Genomic DNA, 18117 nt, shown 5'->3' on the forward strand with positions numbered 1-18117 from the left:
TATCACACTTCCACTTTTCATTACACGAGAAATAGTGAATTTCTTTCCTCATGTTGAAAAAATAAAACAAATATCAAATCACAGCATAAATTGAAACTTCTCTGCTTTCTCTTTACCTGCACACACTGAATAACAATGGAAAACCAACTGATTTTTAAATATATTTTATTTATATGTGGTGCCTGTTCTTTCAGACACCACATATATATAATTAAGGCGAGACGACCAATAATCTCTTACGTGCAGGTGCACGCCAGGCTCAATCTCTTATGGGAATCGATGAAATACTGCAGTAATGAGGATAATGTACAAGGGGCACTACACCAGTAGTGTGTGGCTAAGTTGAGAATTTGGGTCTGATTATAGGCATGCTACGGTAGCCCATACAGTTGCGTTGACCACTGTGTCTGGGTGGCGCAGTGATCAGGGCATCTGCTTAGTAAGCGGGACATGCAGGTTCAAATCCTGCTCTGGCACAAATTTGCAACCTTTCCCAGTGGTTAAAATCAATGCCCACACACAGATTTTCCTAAACTTCACCAATCCTTTTCCTTCAGCACTCTTCCTTCCCCTTCAACCCTTCTGTCAGAAGAAGGAGCCACTGGCTCCAAAAGCTTGCAAACTTTAATACCTTTATATGTGTGTTCTCCTGCCACTGCTTGGTGAGAATAATTTTTATCTATCAAATTACACTATACTAAAGAAAAAAAAAAAGATTATTTTCATTGACACCCATCTACATTTGTAACTCTCAAATATGACATGAGAATTCTTTCACATTTAGACTCTTTACTATGCACTCTACTATAGAACTATCAACTTTAGATCTCATCATTTCCCCCCTAAAATAACGAAGCACTTACAAAATAAACCTTCTTACATCCACTTAGGCACTGTATAAAATATCTTGAGCAAATATTTTGAGTTCATACTGAGAAAAAATGAGGATTACAAAAATGGAAATCACTTGGCACCATTTCCAAGAGCTTTCTCTATTTTGAAACTATAACAATCACTGCCATTTGCAGTCACTGAGGTCAGCCAAATATGTTGCGTTCACTGATCACAGATAATAAAAGAAGGCTATATATTTATACTATCCAAATCCCATGTAAAAGTATTTCTGCATTTATAGACATTGCGCAATAGATGGTTAACTTCAATGTTTTACTTAAAATCTTGGAATTTTAAAGAGTACTAGATGATATTTATCTGGTGGATTAAGTAGCCTATGCATTCAGCTGTCATGTGGCTTGATATATTTCTATTCTCTATGCCCAAAGATGTAAGATACATCTCTAATTTTAACTGAATCTGGTTGCATTTTGAAGCTTCTTTCATTTGGAAACAGCAAAAAAGATGTGTTGTTAACTTACCTTGTGTGCATAGTCATCTACTGACGGACCAACAGGGATAACAATACACTGTCTTGGTGACAGCCAAAAAGGCCACTTCCCGGCATAAGACTCTGTGAGAATGGCAATCATCCTCTCTACAGATCCAAGGACTGCACGATGAATTATGACTGGCCTCTTCTTATCACCTGACTCACTGAAAATAGTGAAGCACTATAAACTTCTCTAATGATTCATTTTCTGTTATATCTGACTATCATCTTAAAGTTTGAGAATTGGCTAAAATAAGCATGAACATTGAACATACTTTGTTAACTTGACTATAGTTTTCAATGTTACAAAAAAATTACCTGACATATGATAAGTTGAATCGAATAGGTAGTTGGAAATCTAACTGAATGGTAGCACACTGATGTGATCTCCGTAATGCATCCATTATTGTTATGTCTATCTTAGGACCATAGAAGGCCCCATCACCTGGGTTTTCCTTCCAAGGTTCACCAAAAGCATTTAGACTCTCTGCCAATTGCTGAAATTGTAACAGCAGTAATGAAATGTATGAATTTACAAAATGTTTATAAATTTTTCTGATAAAATTAAGAAATATATTCTTACCTTCTCTGCTTCATTCCACATACTAATTTCTCCGAGAAACTTCTCTGGTCGAGTAGACAGTCTTAGTTGAAAAGTAAATCCAAAAACTGAATATACAGATCTCAGGAAGTCTAGTGCTCCTAACATCTCATTATGGATCTGTAAAGATGAAATAAACGAAACTAATATGAGAAAAAGAAAGCAAATCTATTTTTAATCTAACTTATATTACAAAACGTTTATTCCAAATCTGCAATGTAATAATTAAACTGTTCTTAGAATTGGTCAAATAATGTAGATGAAAAAAGTTATATTACAGAACAACTGTAGCATAGCAGAACAGCAATACAAACTTTCTTCTAATTCATTATTTATCCATTCTTTTTCTTTTCTCTGTGCCTATACACTTTATAGTTTCACCTGTATTTGTATTCCCAATATCTTCTGTATCTATAGTTTGTGATTGGCTCCCGTACCACTACTGTGATTTTCGAGCCTGATTCTGCCATATTGTATTATCCATGATTTTGATTACTGTGCAACTTTACTGGCTAACTGTTGACATATAACTGTCTTTAACCACTTACATTTACTTTTGCTTCACACATGATAGTCATGTTCTTAGATTTGTCAGATTTATTCTTTATTTTCACTCTACTGTTGAGTACAATATAAATGGACAGATAAAAAAGTCTACTCCCTAAGAAGCAGCAGGAGAAAACACACAAAAAATTATGAAAATGAGCAAGCTTTTGGCGTAAGTGGCTTCTTATTCTGGCAGAAGGGGAAGGAAGAGGGATGAAGGAAGAAGACTGTTGAGGATTAGAAAATGGGAGAGTTGCAGAAAAGTTGCCCAGAACCTCAGGTCGGGGGACACTTATCGACAGTATAAGAAGGTAAATCTCCTCTGACTTGGGCTTCTGGGAAATGTTTCCATAACTCTCCCCATTTCCGCAGAACCCTGGGTCAGGGGAATTGACCACACTTGCCATCTTGTCAAATAAGTCTCCCCTGATCCATGGTTCGGGGTTACTTTTCTACAACTCTCCCTGTTTTGCAAGCCTTGGCAGTCCTTTTTCTTCATTCCTTCTGTCAGACGAGGGTGCCACTGAGTCTGAAAGCTTGCATATTTCCATAAATTGTCTACGTTTTTTCTCCTGGTGCTGCACGGTGAATAGATTTATATCTAGTCATTATATTATATTCTCAAACGCTAATTATTTTCATTGATATATAAGCCCTACTATTTAGTAGTTAGATGTCCCTTCTACCTTTATATATCAAGGGTCACGAGTCATGAGTCGTGTGTAGATAGCTCAGTTGGTAGAGCAATAGCCTGCGAAAGGCAAAGACAAAGGTTCCAGGTTTGAGTCCCAGACCATTACAATATTTCAATCTGCATGGAAGTTCCAAACTGCACACTCTGCTGCAGAGTGAAAATTCGTTTTGGAGACAATCATCAAGTTTGAGGCTAAGTCAGTTCTCCGCAAGATCCTTTCTTCCAGGGGTGTTAATTATGCAAGATATGCAGTAAAGCTTTTGTGATGTTTGGAAGGTAGGGGAATGGTACTGGCAGAAGTAAAGCTATGAGGGTAGGATGTGAGTCATGCCTGGATAGCTCAGTAAGTAAAGCAATTGCCTGGGAAAGGCAAAGGATCTGGCTCGTGTCCCAGTCTAGCATACCTTTTCAATCCACTAGGAAACATTCAAATTCATTTTTTGTTCACTTTAACATGTGTGTGGGATAAGATAAAAATCACATGGTATTTATGCTTTCAATAACAATTATCTCTATATCACATTATCAATGTAAGCATCTAATGCTTTACTAAAAGAAGCATCTATAGATAGTTTACTACACTAGAGGATTAACAAGGAATTGGCAAAAAGGTATTAGCAATATACACCTTTTTCAGGTGAGAGAAAAAAATGGGGGAAAAGAGGGGTATATCTACACACTGGATGGAAGGAAAAATAGCCCCAAATCCTACATTTGAGAAAATAAAATGACAAAAATTTCCCTTAGCAACATAAGTCCAAAAGTAAAGTTTCAAATCCATAATATTATCAGCACAGAGGTATTGGTAGATGGCAGAAAAGAAATGTAAACAGAAGATGAAAGAGTCAAATGGAAATGAATGAATGCTCTCAGGTGGCGGGCAAGGATGACTATAAGAATGATGATGATAACAGGGGAAAATGATGGTGGTGATTTTAAAAATGAAATAATATTTCAAGGAGATAATGACAAAGTAGAAAGTAAACAGAAGAGAGGATAGAGGGCAAAATAAAATAACAGGGAATCTCTTCAGTATATACATGACTTTTGCCATAATTCTGGGTGGAACTTATGCTGCTCTTTATGCTTTGTCCTCCGAGCAAAGGACTAACAGAGGAGAAGTATTATTGTTTGAAGCTGAAGAATATTTGTAAGGTACATCTCTAACAGTTTTGTGTGTTGTTTGCAAATGATAAATAAATGTTGTAAATCATTTTTGCTTAAACTCTTCCTGAGAGTTACTTGCTATAAGAAAAGAAAGATATTTGGTTGAGTCTGGAGTGGTAGTGCCTACTTATGAAGAACCTAGCAAGACTTTCAGGAAGTCTTGGATATAATGCATTATTGGAAAACTAAAAAGAATGAGAGTTATGTGACTGATCAGTCAGACAACAGAGCAAGATGCAGCACTATTTTAGAACATTTATCTCTTTGTTTTTGGTTTGAGGGTCAATTTATTACTTCAACACTAACACAAAGAAGCAGAATAATCCATCAATGATGTATAAATTACTGTCTGAAATGTAAAATACAGAATGTTTATCTGTATGAATTGTCACATTTATGGTGAGTGGTAGGTCAAAAGTTATAACAGCTGCACAAAACAAATGTAGCTACTCCAGTGAGACAAGCTGATGGGCTACTTATGGAGTGTTACCTTTGTCTTACTGCACTTCATGACCATGAATTTAAAAGAATACCTTCTGCTGCCAATGCCAGGGGGTGGTAATGGCTATGGGTTGTGAACTTGAGGTTTTAAAGAGGATTAAAAAGTGCAGCTTTGAAATCACTTTTGAAAAATTCACACTATATGTTGGTATGATAGGAAGGGATGATTTAAAAATTAAATGGCAATACTGATAACCATGCAGAATTATGTGTACCTGATATCTTTAATAAAGATATGATTGATGAAATATATTAACCAATGAGCCTTTGAAGTCAACAAATAACAACTACCTGATAAAGAACGGAATTAAAAAAAGACTGAAAAATAGAGTAACTAATCATGCTTTTAGTGTGAATGCCAATATCATCATTACAAAAAAGCAATATGAGCTCAGAGCTGGCATTAAAGAGAAGCAGTAGCATAATGTTCCAGCCACTGACGAGAGAATAAAGCCTATAAAAATCATTACTTATTATTAACACCTCAGATGCCAAAAAGTGCAAAGCTTGTTAAGAAAGCAATTACCAATAAAAGCAGTTAAAATATTTTTGTGTTGGAATATATGATTGTCATAAAGTAAAGCATTTGAACACATTCAAGGTATAAAGGAATTATTGTAAAACACATTTGTGGTGCTGCTGAAATCTATAATCTTGCAGGTTTCATTTTACACAATCAATATTAAAGCATGTGGCTTGAAACATTTATTGAAAATGAAGCTTTACGTGTCACCAGTCATCCAAAAGAAAACATGACAATTACAGAACCTGATGGAACTAAAGTCTGTCATATTTGACATGAGATATTTCTGTAACAAGGCCTATTATACCTGATTTATAATCTTTGGAACCTACAGTTTTAGATACAACAAAACAAACACACTGACAACATTATGAAAAGGGCAGTTCGCTACTCACCATGCACTGGAGATAGTGAGTCGCAGACAGACACATCAAAAGACCTCAGTGGGCAGACAGTGTTTGTTTGTTTGTTTGTTTGTTTGTGTGTGTGTGTGTGTGTGTGTGTGTGTGTGTGTGTGTGTGTGTGTGTGTGGGGGGGGGGGGGGTGTCTCCTTCAGAAGAAGGCCTTTTGGTCAAAAACTTACATGTTTAGCAGTCTTTTTGTTGTGCCTGTCTGTGACTCAACATCTCCACTATATTATGGGTAAAAATCTATTCTTTTCATAATACTGTCATTATTCCATCCTCGATTGTCTATTATTTGAAAAGAATCAGTATACAATCTGAGAAATTGGATAAATGATTGATCATCAGAAATCATCACTCCTCTGACTAACCTGTTCCACTGTACAAAATATGTGAGCATCATCCTGCTGGAAGCGCCTAACTCTGGTAAGCCCTGTGAGTGCACCAGATAACTCGTTCCGATGTAGCACTCCGAAGTCTGCTAGACGAAGTGGCAGTTCACGCCAGGATCGAGTGCGCTGGTCGAACATTAAGCTGAAATGAACAATACCAATGAAGTTTTATGATGATGATCTTTTTCATAATCCATGTCTGTTACAAGAGGAGTCTTCACACACCTAAGAGTAAAAGCATTAAGTTGCTGACAAGTTAAAAATAATAATAATAATAAATTTGAAAACCTTGCTCCTTTCAGATAAATCCTTTAATGATCTAGGGCACAACTGCACAACTCCACCAAACAGTTTTCCCCCCTCTGTCCTGTCAACCCTCCCTATCCATACTACCAAGTCACTGTCGTTGAGCACCACACAAAAACACGAGTTTGATGCCTGCGTGTTGAATTCCTGTCCTGTGCTTCTGCTGCCTCTCCATCTTGCACACCTGTTGCCTCACACTGAGCCACCAGCTATCCTCTCCAACACTTCCCCCTACTTCCCACCTCTTTCTTCCTCTACCCACTGCACCCACCACAACCCCTCCCCCCAATCCATGTGATAAACTGCACTCACAGCCACAGCATTGAGAGTGTCCAACTGGCACTATGAAGCTGCACAGGTGTGTGTGTGTGTGTGTGTGTGTGTGTGTGTGTGTGTATGGAGGGGGGGGGGGGGAGACACTTCAAGTATAATTTGACAACAGTGCTTTACACTGCCACTCGTGTGCACCATCAGGTCACGTGAGCATTGTCAGTAGAGACCTGATGCGATTTTAATTGTTGTTTGTCATGGCTGTATGTTCATGTGCTACATTAGTTCACTTGGTACTGGAAAGAGTGTTATAGTTGTTGGCAATGAAGGTATATGAGGTGAAGTGTTGGAATTGCAGAATTTTATTACTTTGTGTGTGTGTGTGTGTGTGTGTGTGTGTGTGTGTGTGTGTGTGTGTGAACTTTTGTCACATTTGTGCAGATGTTATTAGTGGTTCAAGAAGGTGGCCCTTGGCTAAAGCAGTGAAACAAGCGTATACCTTATATTTCAAGTGCCAAGTAAGAGACCAAGATAAATTGTGGGCTCCACTTGTGTATTGCACCTTGTGTTTGACTACACAATGTTTGGATGCATGGTAAAAATGCTCCCAAGGAATTTGGGTTGCCTGCTATTTGATGTGGACCTACAAACTGTGCACCTGACTGCTATTTTAGTATGCTATCTCCCTTGAGGAAAAGAGCCAATACAATGAGGAAGAGGAATATTCAATACCCTGACATCCCACCTATTGTTCACCCTGTGGCTCATGGTGAAGGACTGCCAGTTCCTGTTCCCCCACTTGTACCAATATCAAGCAGTGATAGCGATGATGCTGAATTGACACATACAGCTGAAAAAGCGCAATCATCTGTCAGTTACACTGACCCTGCATTTACACCTACACTGACACCTGGAGAACCACACAGTGTGAACTCAAGTGATCTGATTAAGGATTTAGATCTTCCAAAGCATAAATCTGAAAACTTGGGCCTCAACCTACAGCAGTGAAATCTCCTCTCTGACACAGTACGTTTATCTGTGTTTCAGGATCGTCTGAAAAAAGTTGAGTGTCATTTCAGTACTGAAGGCAACGTTACAATCAGCAGTGACTCTGACAGTTTGTTGGAAGACCTGAACATTACATACAAACCAGATATGTGGAGACAATTTATAGATGGCTCAAAAATAACCTGAAACCAATATTGTTACACTGTAGTACTGAAAGACCATCCATCCACGCTGCATATAACTGTCTTAGCTAAAGAACATTGTAAACTGTTTTAATTCCAATAAGCATGAATGACTGTTATGTGGAGACTTTAAATTCACTGCAATGTTGTTGGATACGCAAGAGGATTACACTAAGCCTGCTGCTACTGTGTGAGTGGGACAGTCATGCAAAATAAAAACATCACACACAGAGGGAATGGCCTCCATGAACAGCTCTGGAGCCTGGGTTAAAAAATAGTGACGAAGAACCTCTTGTGATTCTGAACAAAATTGTTCTTCCACAATTGCAGGAAATTACAGGAACCTCGTGGAAAAACTCATTCACACTTATAAGGCCATCGACTGCAACATGACCCTGAAGATGAAAATGTGTTCCCTGAGCACTGTGGTGCATTCATGTATGAGCACGGTGACCAGTTCCACCATGAGATTTCTCCCACGGAACAGCAGTACACAGGGCAGTGGGCTACTTGTATATGTCCTATTGATTACAGCAGCAATATATGTGAAACATAAAGTTGTAACACTGGGTAAGGAGACAATTTTAATCATGATATTCATGTTCAACGCATCAAAGTCTATAAAAACTCTCTACTTTGGTTTCTGCAAAAAATTCACTATGGATCAGTATTATTTACATTCTGCCAAATCTTTTTTGTACCATAATTACACAGATATGTAGTTTGCGTGAATGGCAACACCTACAGAAAATTTTCAAGAAATGAAATGTATAGCTACCTGACATTGCACCATGATATATTTTCACACTGATGGCTCATACGACTGCTGCCTTTGAATTTTTACAAATGAGCAATAGACGGCACTAATGTCACGTGATGTTACTATTGTTTTAAAATTTGTCATTGTTATTGTCAAAATTGTTTCTTTTAACTCCCAATGCCAACAAATTATTCAACCAGTGTTGTAAAAAATGTAACTTTTTCTTGAAGATTTCTGATGGAAGGACTTTTTATGATTGACGTAAAGGCCAAGCTCAACAACAATGCCTCGAATCGCTTAATTTAACTCTTGATAATCTATAACCTTCACAAAAGTTTGTTTACAATTGGTCTGTAGAATTTCTATGTAGTTGTAGTCTGTCAGTGATGAATTTAATGAATGCTGATTTGCAACAGTTGTCCCAAAAACATTGATGTTGTGTGCAACATGTTTGACGAGTATTACTATACGCTTACTGTGAGACAAAGCATCCTCAGACACACTGGAGACAGCAGTGCACACTGAATTTACATGAACATTTCGCTGCGAAAAATGAGTTTGTTTGTAAATATTCACTGCAAAACTGTGATGACCTTACATTTGTTTTAACATAAAATATCTTTTACGAAACTGAAATAATTAACTAATAATCGTACAGCAGTGCCTTTAATATATGGATGTAAGAACAAAAGAAGAAAATGTGTTTTACTCAGTTAAGGATAACAATTACAGACCAAGATGATAGAAATGCCTTAATTAATAAATACTAAGTATTCTTCATATGCTTAGAATGTATTTCATGTACCACTGTAATGTTATAAGCAGCTGCGCTTTTAGGAGGTACAATTTTCTAATTTCTTCGTCCATTGACAACATACAGTCTGAAGAACAGTAAATGATTATACCCAATAATTTATTACAAATGATATTGAGATGGTAATTATTGCAGAAGCTGCCCAAACCACTAATTTTGGCCATGAGCATCATGGTGTTTCAGTGTTACCTTTGATACAAAGTATTTAGTCGTGTGTATGATATGATATAGTTATCCTATTTCATCCATAATATCTGCCATCATATTAGTATCACAATGACTAATTTAGGTACTTTATATGCACAATTCCCTACTTACCAGTGTCCTGGACAATTCATAGGCTTCAGGGCATATTTTTCTTTTTCGACATCAAATGAAAACATATTTTCCTGTAACAGAAATGAGGAATGTAACTAAGAACTAGAACAAAAGAGTTGAAGAGTAAAACTCAATTGCTAGTTCTGGCAGAAAGAAAAAAAGTTCACAAAACTAAAACTGCAAGCAGTTATGAATGACTGAATTTCATATTTTTTCATTGGTTCATCCATAAACTTTTATAGATTTTACCATGAAAGAATGAGTCATCTAAATATTCTTGTCTTTGACGTAAATTGAGAGTACTGTAATCTGTTTACCACTAATCAATAGGAGAGGGGAAAATTACACAATATTAGGAAACTCCCCACATTATTTTTCCTTCTTTTACCCATGCTAAATATGACAAGAGCCACATTCAAAAGTGTATCCAGCAACGAGCCTAAGAAGGCAGCTGGTCCCCTATCATACAAAAAAATAGTTATGATCTTCACAAACCAAACTCAAATTCTATCCTGCAACAAACACGAACATTTCAATTCAGGGTCAGTTTGAAGAATGTTAGAACATGTAATGGATACTATGTGGTAGCAAATGTAGACAGAGCCATTTGTTGTGAAATCTCAATTGTTTTGCCATGCACTGTTATTGTCCTTGCAACTCAAAAAGGTGGACAGCTCTGGGTTCTTAAAGCTTCCAGTAGTACTGTACTTTCAATTTGTGACATTCTGTCTTTTGTTAGCAGCCAATGTCAAAAACTACTACAAATGTGAATATACCAAGTATTCACAAGTATCTGAATGCCTCACAGAAAAATATGTACAAATGTCACAGAAACTATATCTTGTTAGTTAAGTATGCTGTAGGTAGAAGAAAGCTATTATAAAGTGGTTAGTAAAAGGTCTTCAAAGTTTACTGGTAGTTCCCTTGCTTGTCAGGGGGAGATAAAACAAAATTATTCATTGTAGACATGAAACCAGTGCTGAACTATATAGTTACAGTATTATTAAACACCATTATCTCCAACCAGCAGCACATTTAAACAAGAAATTTACAAATGTAGTATTGTGCTGGTAACAATTAAAAGTGAATTTGTAACTGTACTGAATCTTTCAAACTGGGCTCACCACTCACTGGTAGTTTATAGACACTACAATTCACAGGTCTTTTGATTTGCAAAAAATTATAGGAATAATAAGGACTAAGGTTTAATATCCAGTTGGCAAATTCTCTCCTCAGAATCTGGATGCATGTCAGAAAAAACATTGTGTGCAAATTGAATGTTTGTAATTTATGCTGATACATTTATGCATAATTGTTTATCATCAATTAGAATGTGATGTATTGGCTTGTTTTTGTATGTTTCAAGTTTGCTGTGATTTACTTGAACATATTGGCATTGGTACAACCAATGTGTAGGTGCACATCTGTACTGCAGGTGGATGGCTGTGCACTGCTATGCACCATTCAAACACCATAAGCTGATGCTGATATGATTGGCCATGGTTCGCAATAACAGACTTGAGAAACCACAAAACATCTTCCTGTTGGAAATATTAATAATATGGAGGAAGCTAATGAATAGCCATTTCTAAGGCATATAATCACAACTCTTGATACTGAGCAGATATATGGAATTTGTGAAATGACAATGTATTGCCCAGTCAATACAGAAGACACAATGAACAAGAAATCCTTTGTATTAACTATTACATTTATTGAACATGTTTCCAATTTTAATCAAAATGTTCACAAGATTTGGTTCTGGAAAATTATTCTGAATTTTGAAGTACTGTTGTTCATCTTACTAGGTCAATTTTTAATCTAGAACTAGTCTATAGCAGAAGAGAGAACTGAAGCACAATCTTTGTTACTAACCAATATAAAATATCTTTGCTGGTTTTTTCAATGAAGAGAGAGGTGGAGGGGAGATCAAATCTAAGATTCCTTGAGACATATTAACAATGCACTAGCACGAAACTCACAGTAAAGATCCATGAGAAACTTGAGTTATTTCATGGTAAAGAAATAATCCAAATAAAATAAACATTTTTCCATGGAAGGCCACACACAGTATATCACTGGGACGAAAAATGCTGTATCATATTTGAAGGAACCACCATGGCATTCGTTTAGATGAGCATTGTCCTTTATCAGAACTTTTTCACTTTCTGAATGAGGATTTATGGAATTTCTGAAACAGCTTGCAATGCTTATTGCTCCATTGAACTTGTGTACAAATGTTTGAATCAAAATCTTTTACATTCCAAGTACAAATAAGTAAACTTACTGCATAGTGGGCCCAATGGCCAGATGTCTGCCAAAGTTTGGAATTGTAAATATTTGGAGTCACAACTTCGTGGAATCCTCTTTTCCTGTACTCTTGCTTTATAAATTCAATAAGAGTGTTATATATGTGGGCTCCTTTTGGTAAGAAAAAGCAAGATCCTGCACTCAACTCATGGAAAAAGAACAATTCTTGTTCCTGAAAAAATGAAAGTAAGCCACAATTGCATAATTTGTGAAAAATTATGAAGTTAACATGCACACATTCAATAAATAAACAAATATTAAGAAACCTCTGGTGCCTTATTAAATAGTATACGAAATCAGTAGTATGTGTAACTTAACCTTTTGTCATGACCTCCGTGAATGCGAATTCCCAGCTTGCCTGCTTTAGTGATTCTTACTGGATATTTCTTGCATTTCATGCATGACAATAAACTCACAGTCACTTGATGTACTGACCTTGAATAATATTCTATTTCGTATTTACAAATTTTTACCTGCTGTCATCTACATGGTTTTTTCTGGCAAAATTCTTTAATGATTTGTCCTACATTTCTGCCACATTCAACATGAATGCAAATCTTCATAACTCATCAACTAAGGGAAGTCATTGGCCTGATAATTCTTATTGTTGTGACAGAATAGAAGCAACAAAAATGTTTCAGGATGTATAAAACAGTAGGGTCACTTTGCACTTATCTACTACAAGAAGGAAGGAGGGAAGACTAGGGTTTAACAACCTGTCCATAACCAGGTAATTAGAAGTGGTGCATAAAGCTCAGATTGGAGAAGGAAATTAACGATATCGTAGGAAGTATCCTGGCATTTACTGTGAATGAGTTAGGAAAACCACAGAAAACCTAAATGCTCATGGCTGAATGGGGGATACAAACCACTCTCATCCTGAATACGAGAGTGTATAATGACTATGAGGTGGGTGAGTGGATTGGAGAGAATAAAGGAAGGGGAGACTACTGTTGGTGGGATGAGAGTTTGGTGGTTGGGTTGAGGAGACTGAGATCAGGAGTATTACAGCATTGCTAGTATAGCTCCTATCTACATAGCTTATAAAAGATGGTCCTGGGGGCAAAGATCCAGATGGCTTGGGTTGTGAATCAGCCATTGAAATCTAGCATCTTGTGCTCAGTAGTATGTTCATCACTGGGTGATCAACTCTACTCTGTGTCAACGTTTGGTAGCAGACATTAATTTGGATCAACAGTTGGCTAGTGGTCATGCCCACAGAAAATGCTGTACAAAAACTGCAGCAGAGCTTGCATAAGACTAGGCTGCTTTTACAGGAGTTCCTGCCTCTGATAGGATAGGATAAGGCTGTAACAGGGTGGGAGTTCCTCATTTCCATGCATGTTTATTAATAGTTGAAGCCCTGGCAAAGGAACGGTTTAGTTGTTCCAGTCTGGGACGTTATTCGGTGATGAAGGGGGCGGTCCTATGCAGCTGATTCTTGGGGATGGTAGGAGAATTAAGGGAATGTGAGATATGGCATGGGAAATACATTTGTGGACTAGGTTTGAGGGACTGTGCCTGTCTGTGAAAACCTTAGTGAAACCTTCAGCATACTTTGCTGGGGAATTCTTGTCACTGCTGATGCACCGCCCATGATTATGAGACTATATGGAAGTGAGTTTTTGGTGTGAAAGGTATGAGAACTGTTGAAATGGAGGTTCTATTGATGGTTCGAAGGAGGCATCAGAGAGGTGAAGGTGGCACATTGGACTGAGGAGCATCAGGTGAGCTGTATGGGAGAGGTTTTGAAGTTGTGGAGGAATGAGAGTACAGTGTCTTGGAACTGGGTCCAGATCATGAAGATATCATCAATGAACCTGAAACAAACACGGTGTTTTAAAGTTTTGGGAGGCTAGGTAAGTTTCCTATAGACAGACTGATACAAGGAGGTATCATGTTGGTGCTCTTGGCTGTGCTGCAGGTTTGTTTGCATATTTTCTCCTCAAAGGAAAAGAATTTATGTATGAGGATGCAGCTGATAGAAATGAAGTGGTAGGTTTAGAGTCAGAAGGACACTGGGAGAGGTTGCGTTCGATAGCGGGAAGGCCTTGGGTGTGGTAGATATTAATGCATAGGGAGGTGGACTCAATAACAATGCGTATAAATACAAGTGCTAATGGGGTGAGGATGGTTGAGAGTTGGTGAAGGAAGTTGTTCCTATCTCCAGTACGAGAGGTAACGCTATGGAAAATTGGTTGGAGGTGTTGAGCATCATGACCAGAGATTCTTTCAGTGGGTGCACAGTAACCAGAATTGCTGGGAAGAGCGTAGGTCACTGTGTGGGGGGATTGTTGGGGTGAGAAGGGAGATGGATTTAGGGGAAGGATTCTGATGTGGGCCTAAGGATTTGAGTAGCGATTGGAGGCTATGCTGGACATCTGGGATGGGATCACTGTGGCAGCACTTGTAGACCGAGGAGTCAGACAACTGGTACACACCTTGTGTCGGATAATCAATGTGCTTCATCACAACAGTGGTACAGCCTTTGTCTAAAGAAAGGATGATTAAATCAGGGTCTCTCCTGAGACTGTGGATGGCTGTTCTTTCTTCCACTGAAATGTTCATGTTATTGGGGTGGGACATAGTGCCATTCCAGCTGTCATAGTGCCATTCCAACTCACACTCCCAACCCACTACCTTACCTGCCCAATCCATCCACCCAGCACTTCCTGCTCCAGTCCTGTCACAGGCTTATCCAATCCCATCAGAGGCTGAGCCACCTGTGAAAGCCACCATGTCTTGTCCCAACTCTACTGCAAACACTGCACAGCTTTTTATTGATATGACTACCAACCACCTGTCCACCAAGATGAATGGCCACTGCCTGCCTGCTAAGCACAAAGCTGACCACCTCATAGTACAACATGCAGCTGAACACAACATGCTCCATTTCAATGACTGCTTCACAACCCGGACCATCTGGATCCTTTCCTCCACCATGAGCTTCTCTGAACTATGCAGAAGGGACTTATCCTTGCAAACACATCCTTCATTCCCCAGTATAGCACAAACATGATTTATGGAACATAGCACTTTATAGAGCCAACGTAAGATACGACAAAGTACAGGTTGCACGTAACACTGAACACACACTCATTTGTGATCAGTTTGGTGGCTCACCAGAGTGCTCCAAGGGGGCAACTCAGGTGGCCTCTATAAGTGGGCCTGTGAACTGTATAGCTGTGTGATCTCCAAAATCAAGCAGATCGTGAGTGAAGGTACACTAGATAGTATGGCAAAGTTGGAGTTGAGGAATTCCTGTAAGATAACCAGGGGGTGGTTAGGTGGGAGAGCGTGAGGGCCATGGTCAGATGGTGGTATGAACTGGGAAAGTTAAGGTTCAATGTTGGGATTAAGTTAGTTTTGGTTAGAGGTATTGGTAGCAAATAAGTTTCCACTGTAGGTATTAGGAGTGGGACAGTAAGATACACACACACACACACACACACACACACACACACACACACACAGGGTGGTCCATTGATACTGACCGGACCAAATATCTCACGAAATAAGCACAAAACAAAAAAATTACAAAAGAATGAAACTCATCTAGCTTGAAGGGGGAAACCAGATGGCACTATGGTTGGCCCGCTAGATGGCACTGCCATAGGTCAAACGGATATCAACTGCGTTTTTTGAAATAGGAACCCCTATTTTTTTTATTACATATTCATGTAGTACGTAAAGAAATATCAATGTTTTAGTTGGACCACTTTTTTCGCTTTGTGATAGATGGCACTTCAATAGTCACAAACGTATAAGTACGTGGTATCACGTAACATTCCAACAGTGCAGACGGTGTTTGCTTCGTGATACATTACCCGTGTTAAAATGGACTGTTTACCAATTGTGGAAAAGGTCGATATCATGTTGATGTATGGCTATTGTGATCAAAATGCCCAACGGGCGTGTGCTATGTACGCTGCTTGTTATCCTGGATGACATTATCCAAATGTCTGGACGGTTCGCTGGATAGTTACATTATTTAAGGAAACAGGAAGTGTTCAGCCACATGCGAAATGTCAACCACGACCTGCAACAAATGATGATGCCCAAGTAGGTGTTTTAGCTGCTGTTGCAGCTAATCCACACATCAGTAGCAGACAAATTGTGCGAGAATCGGGAATCTCAAAAACGTCGGTATTGAGAATGCTACATCAACATTGATTGCACCCGTACTATATTTCTATGCACCAGGAATTGCATGGAGACGACTTTGAACGTCTTGTACAGTTCTGCCACTGGGCACAACAGAAATTACGGGACGATGACAGATTTCCTGCACGCGTTCTATTTAGCGACCAAGCGTCATTCACCAACAGCGGTAATGTAAACCGGCATAATATGCACTATTGGACAACGGAAAATCCATGATAGCTGCGACAAGTGGAACATCAGCGACCTTGGCAAGTTAATGTATGGTGCGACATTATGGGAGGAAGGCTAATTGGCCCCCATTTTATCAATGGCAATCTAAATAGTGCAATGTATGCCGATTTCCTATGTAATGTTCTGCCGATGTTTCTACAAGATGTTTCACTGCACGACAGAATGGCGATGTACTTCCAACACGATGGATGTCCGTCACATAGCTCGCTTGCGGGTGAAGCGGTATTGAATAGCGTATTTCATGACAGGTGAATTGGTCATCGAAGCACCATAACATGGCTCACATGTTCACCGGATCTGACGTCCCCGGATTTCTTTCTGTGGGGAAAGTTGAAGGATATTTGCTACCGTGATCCACCGACAACGCCTGACAACATGCGTCAGCGCATTGCCAATGCATGTGCGAATATTACGGAAGGCAAACTACTCGCTGTTGAGAGGAATGTCGTTACACATATTGCCAAATGCATTGAGGTTGACGGACATCATTTTGAGCATTTATTGCATTAATGTGGTTCAAATCAAATGGCTCTGAGCACTATGGGGCTTAACTTCTGAGGTCATCAGTCCCCTAGAACTTAGAACTACTTGAACCTAACTAACCTAAGGACATCACACACATCCATGCCCGAGGCAGGATTCGAACCTGCGACCATAGCGGTCGCGCGGTTCCAGACTGTAGTGCCTAGAACCGCTCTGCCACACCGGCTGGCATTAATGTGGTATTTACAGGTAATCAAGCTGTAACAGCATGCGTTCTCAGAAATGATAAGTTCACAAAGGTACATGTATCACATTGGAACAATCAAAATAAAATGTTTAAACATACCTACATTCTGTATTTTAATTTTAAAAACCTACCTGTTACCAACTGTTCGTCTAAAATTGTGAGCCATATGTTTGTGACTATTACAGCGCCATCTAACACTAAGCGAAAAAAGTGGTCCAACTGAAACATTCGTATTTCTTTATGTACTACAGGAATATGTAATAAAAAAATGGGGGTTCCTATAAAAAAAAAAAAACAAAAAAAAAAAAAACACTAAAATAGAATCAAAAACTACACATTAAAATAAAAATACTGTTATGTTTTTACTGCCAGAGTGATAAAATGGTCCCTTTTTTAAGGTAACAATTACTTCTTGTACTGAAGAAGTGTTAAGTAGTGGACAGGCATATAAACAAGAAGGTGAATGCTGTGGCTGGGCTTCTGAATTAGTGATCTCCCCCAAATGGCAACATACACTTGTTAAAACTGTTTATTCAATAGCAAAGAGTATAGCAAAAAAATACATTCTTAAAATTCCAGTACTCTTTAATGTTGTGTGTTTCTTGTTTTTGAGGTGTTTCATTCATTCATTTTGTAGACAATAAACAATTCTTGTGTCAATTCTTACACATACTGTACTTTCAAATTAAATTTTCTTTTACTGTTATCAGTTTAAACACTCTGTTACTGATAATGGTTTTAATTACATTGAGATGCTAAACTCAAAGTAGTTTAGGAAACAATGGCATTGTCAATTTTCTTTAGTTTAT

At 38.3% G+C, this 18117-nt stretch overlaps 1 protein-coding gene across 4 annotated transcripts in view; it reads right to left on the reverse strand.

Annotated features, from left to right (window-relative positions):
• The window catches only part of LOC126188233 (threonine--tRNA ligase 1, cytoplasmic), a 161670-nt gene that overhangs the window by 20454 nt on the left and 123099 nt on the right, over window positions 1-18117 (reverse strand). For all 4 annotated transcript variants that reach the window (XM_049929789.1, XM_049929787.1, XM_049929786.1 and 1 more), the window contains 6 exons: window positions 12161-12355; window positions 9874-9944; window positions 6195-6357; window positions 1971-2108; window positions 1706-1884; window positions 1377-1551 (listed from right to left, as the gene is read on the reverse strand). In XM_049929789.1, the coding sequence (XP_049785746.1) occupies window positions 1377-1551; window positions 1706-1884; window positions 1971-2108; window positions 6195-6357; window positions 9874-9944; window positions 12161-12355 (921 nt within the window). The remainder of the gene's footprint in view (window positions 1-1376; window positions 1552-1705; window positions 1885-1970; window positions 2109-6194; window positions 6358-9873; window positions 9945-12160; window positions 12356-18117) is intronic.

The sequence above is a fragment of the Schistocerca cancellata genome, chromosome 5 (assembly GCF_023864275.1).
Source record: "Schistocerca cancellata isolate TAMUIC-IGC-003103 chromosome 5, iqSchCanc2.1, whole genome shotgun sequence".
Classification (NCBI taxonomy): Eukaryota; Metazoa; Arthropoda; class Insecta; order Orthoptera; family Acrididae; genus Schistocerca; species Schistocerca cancellata.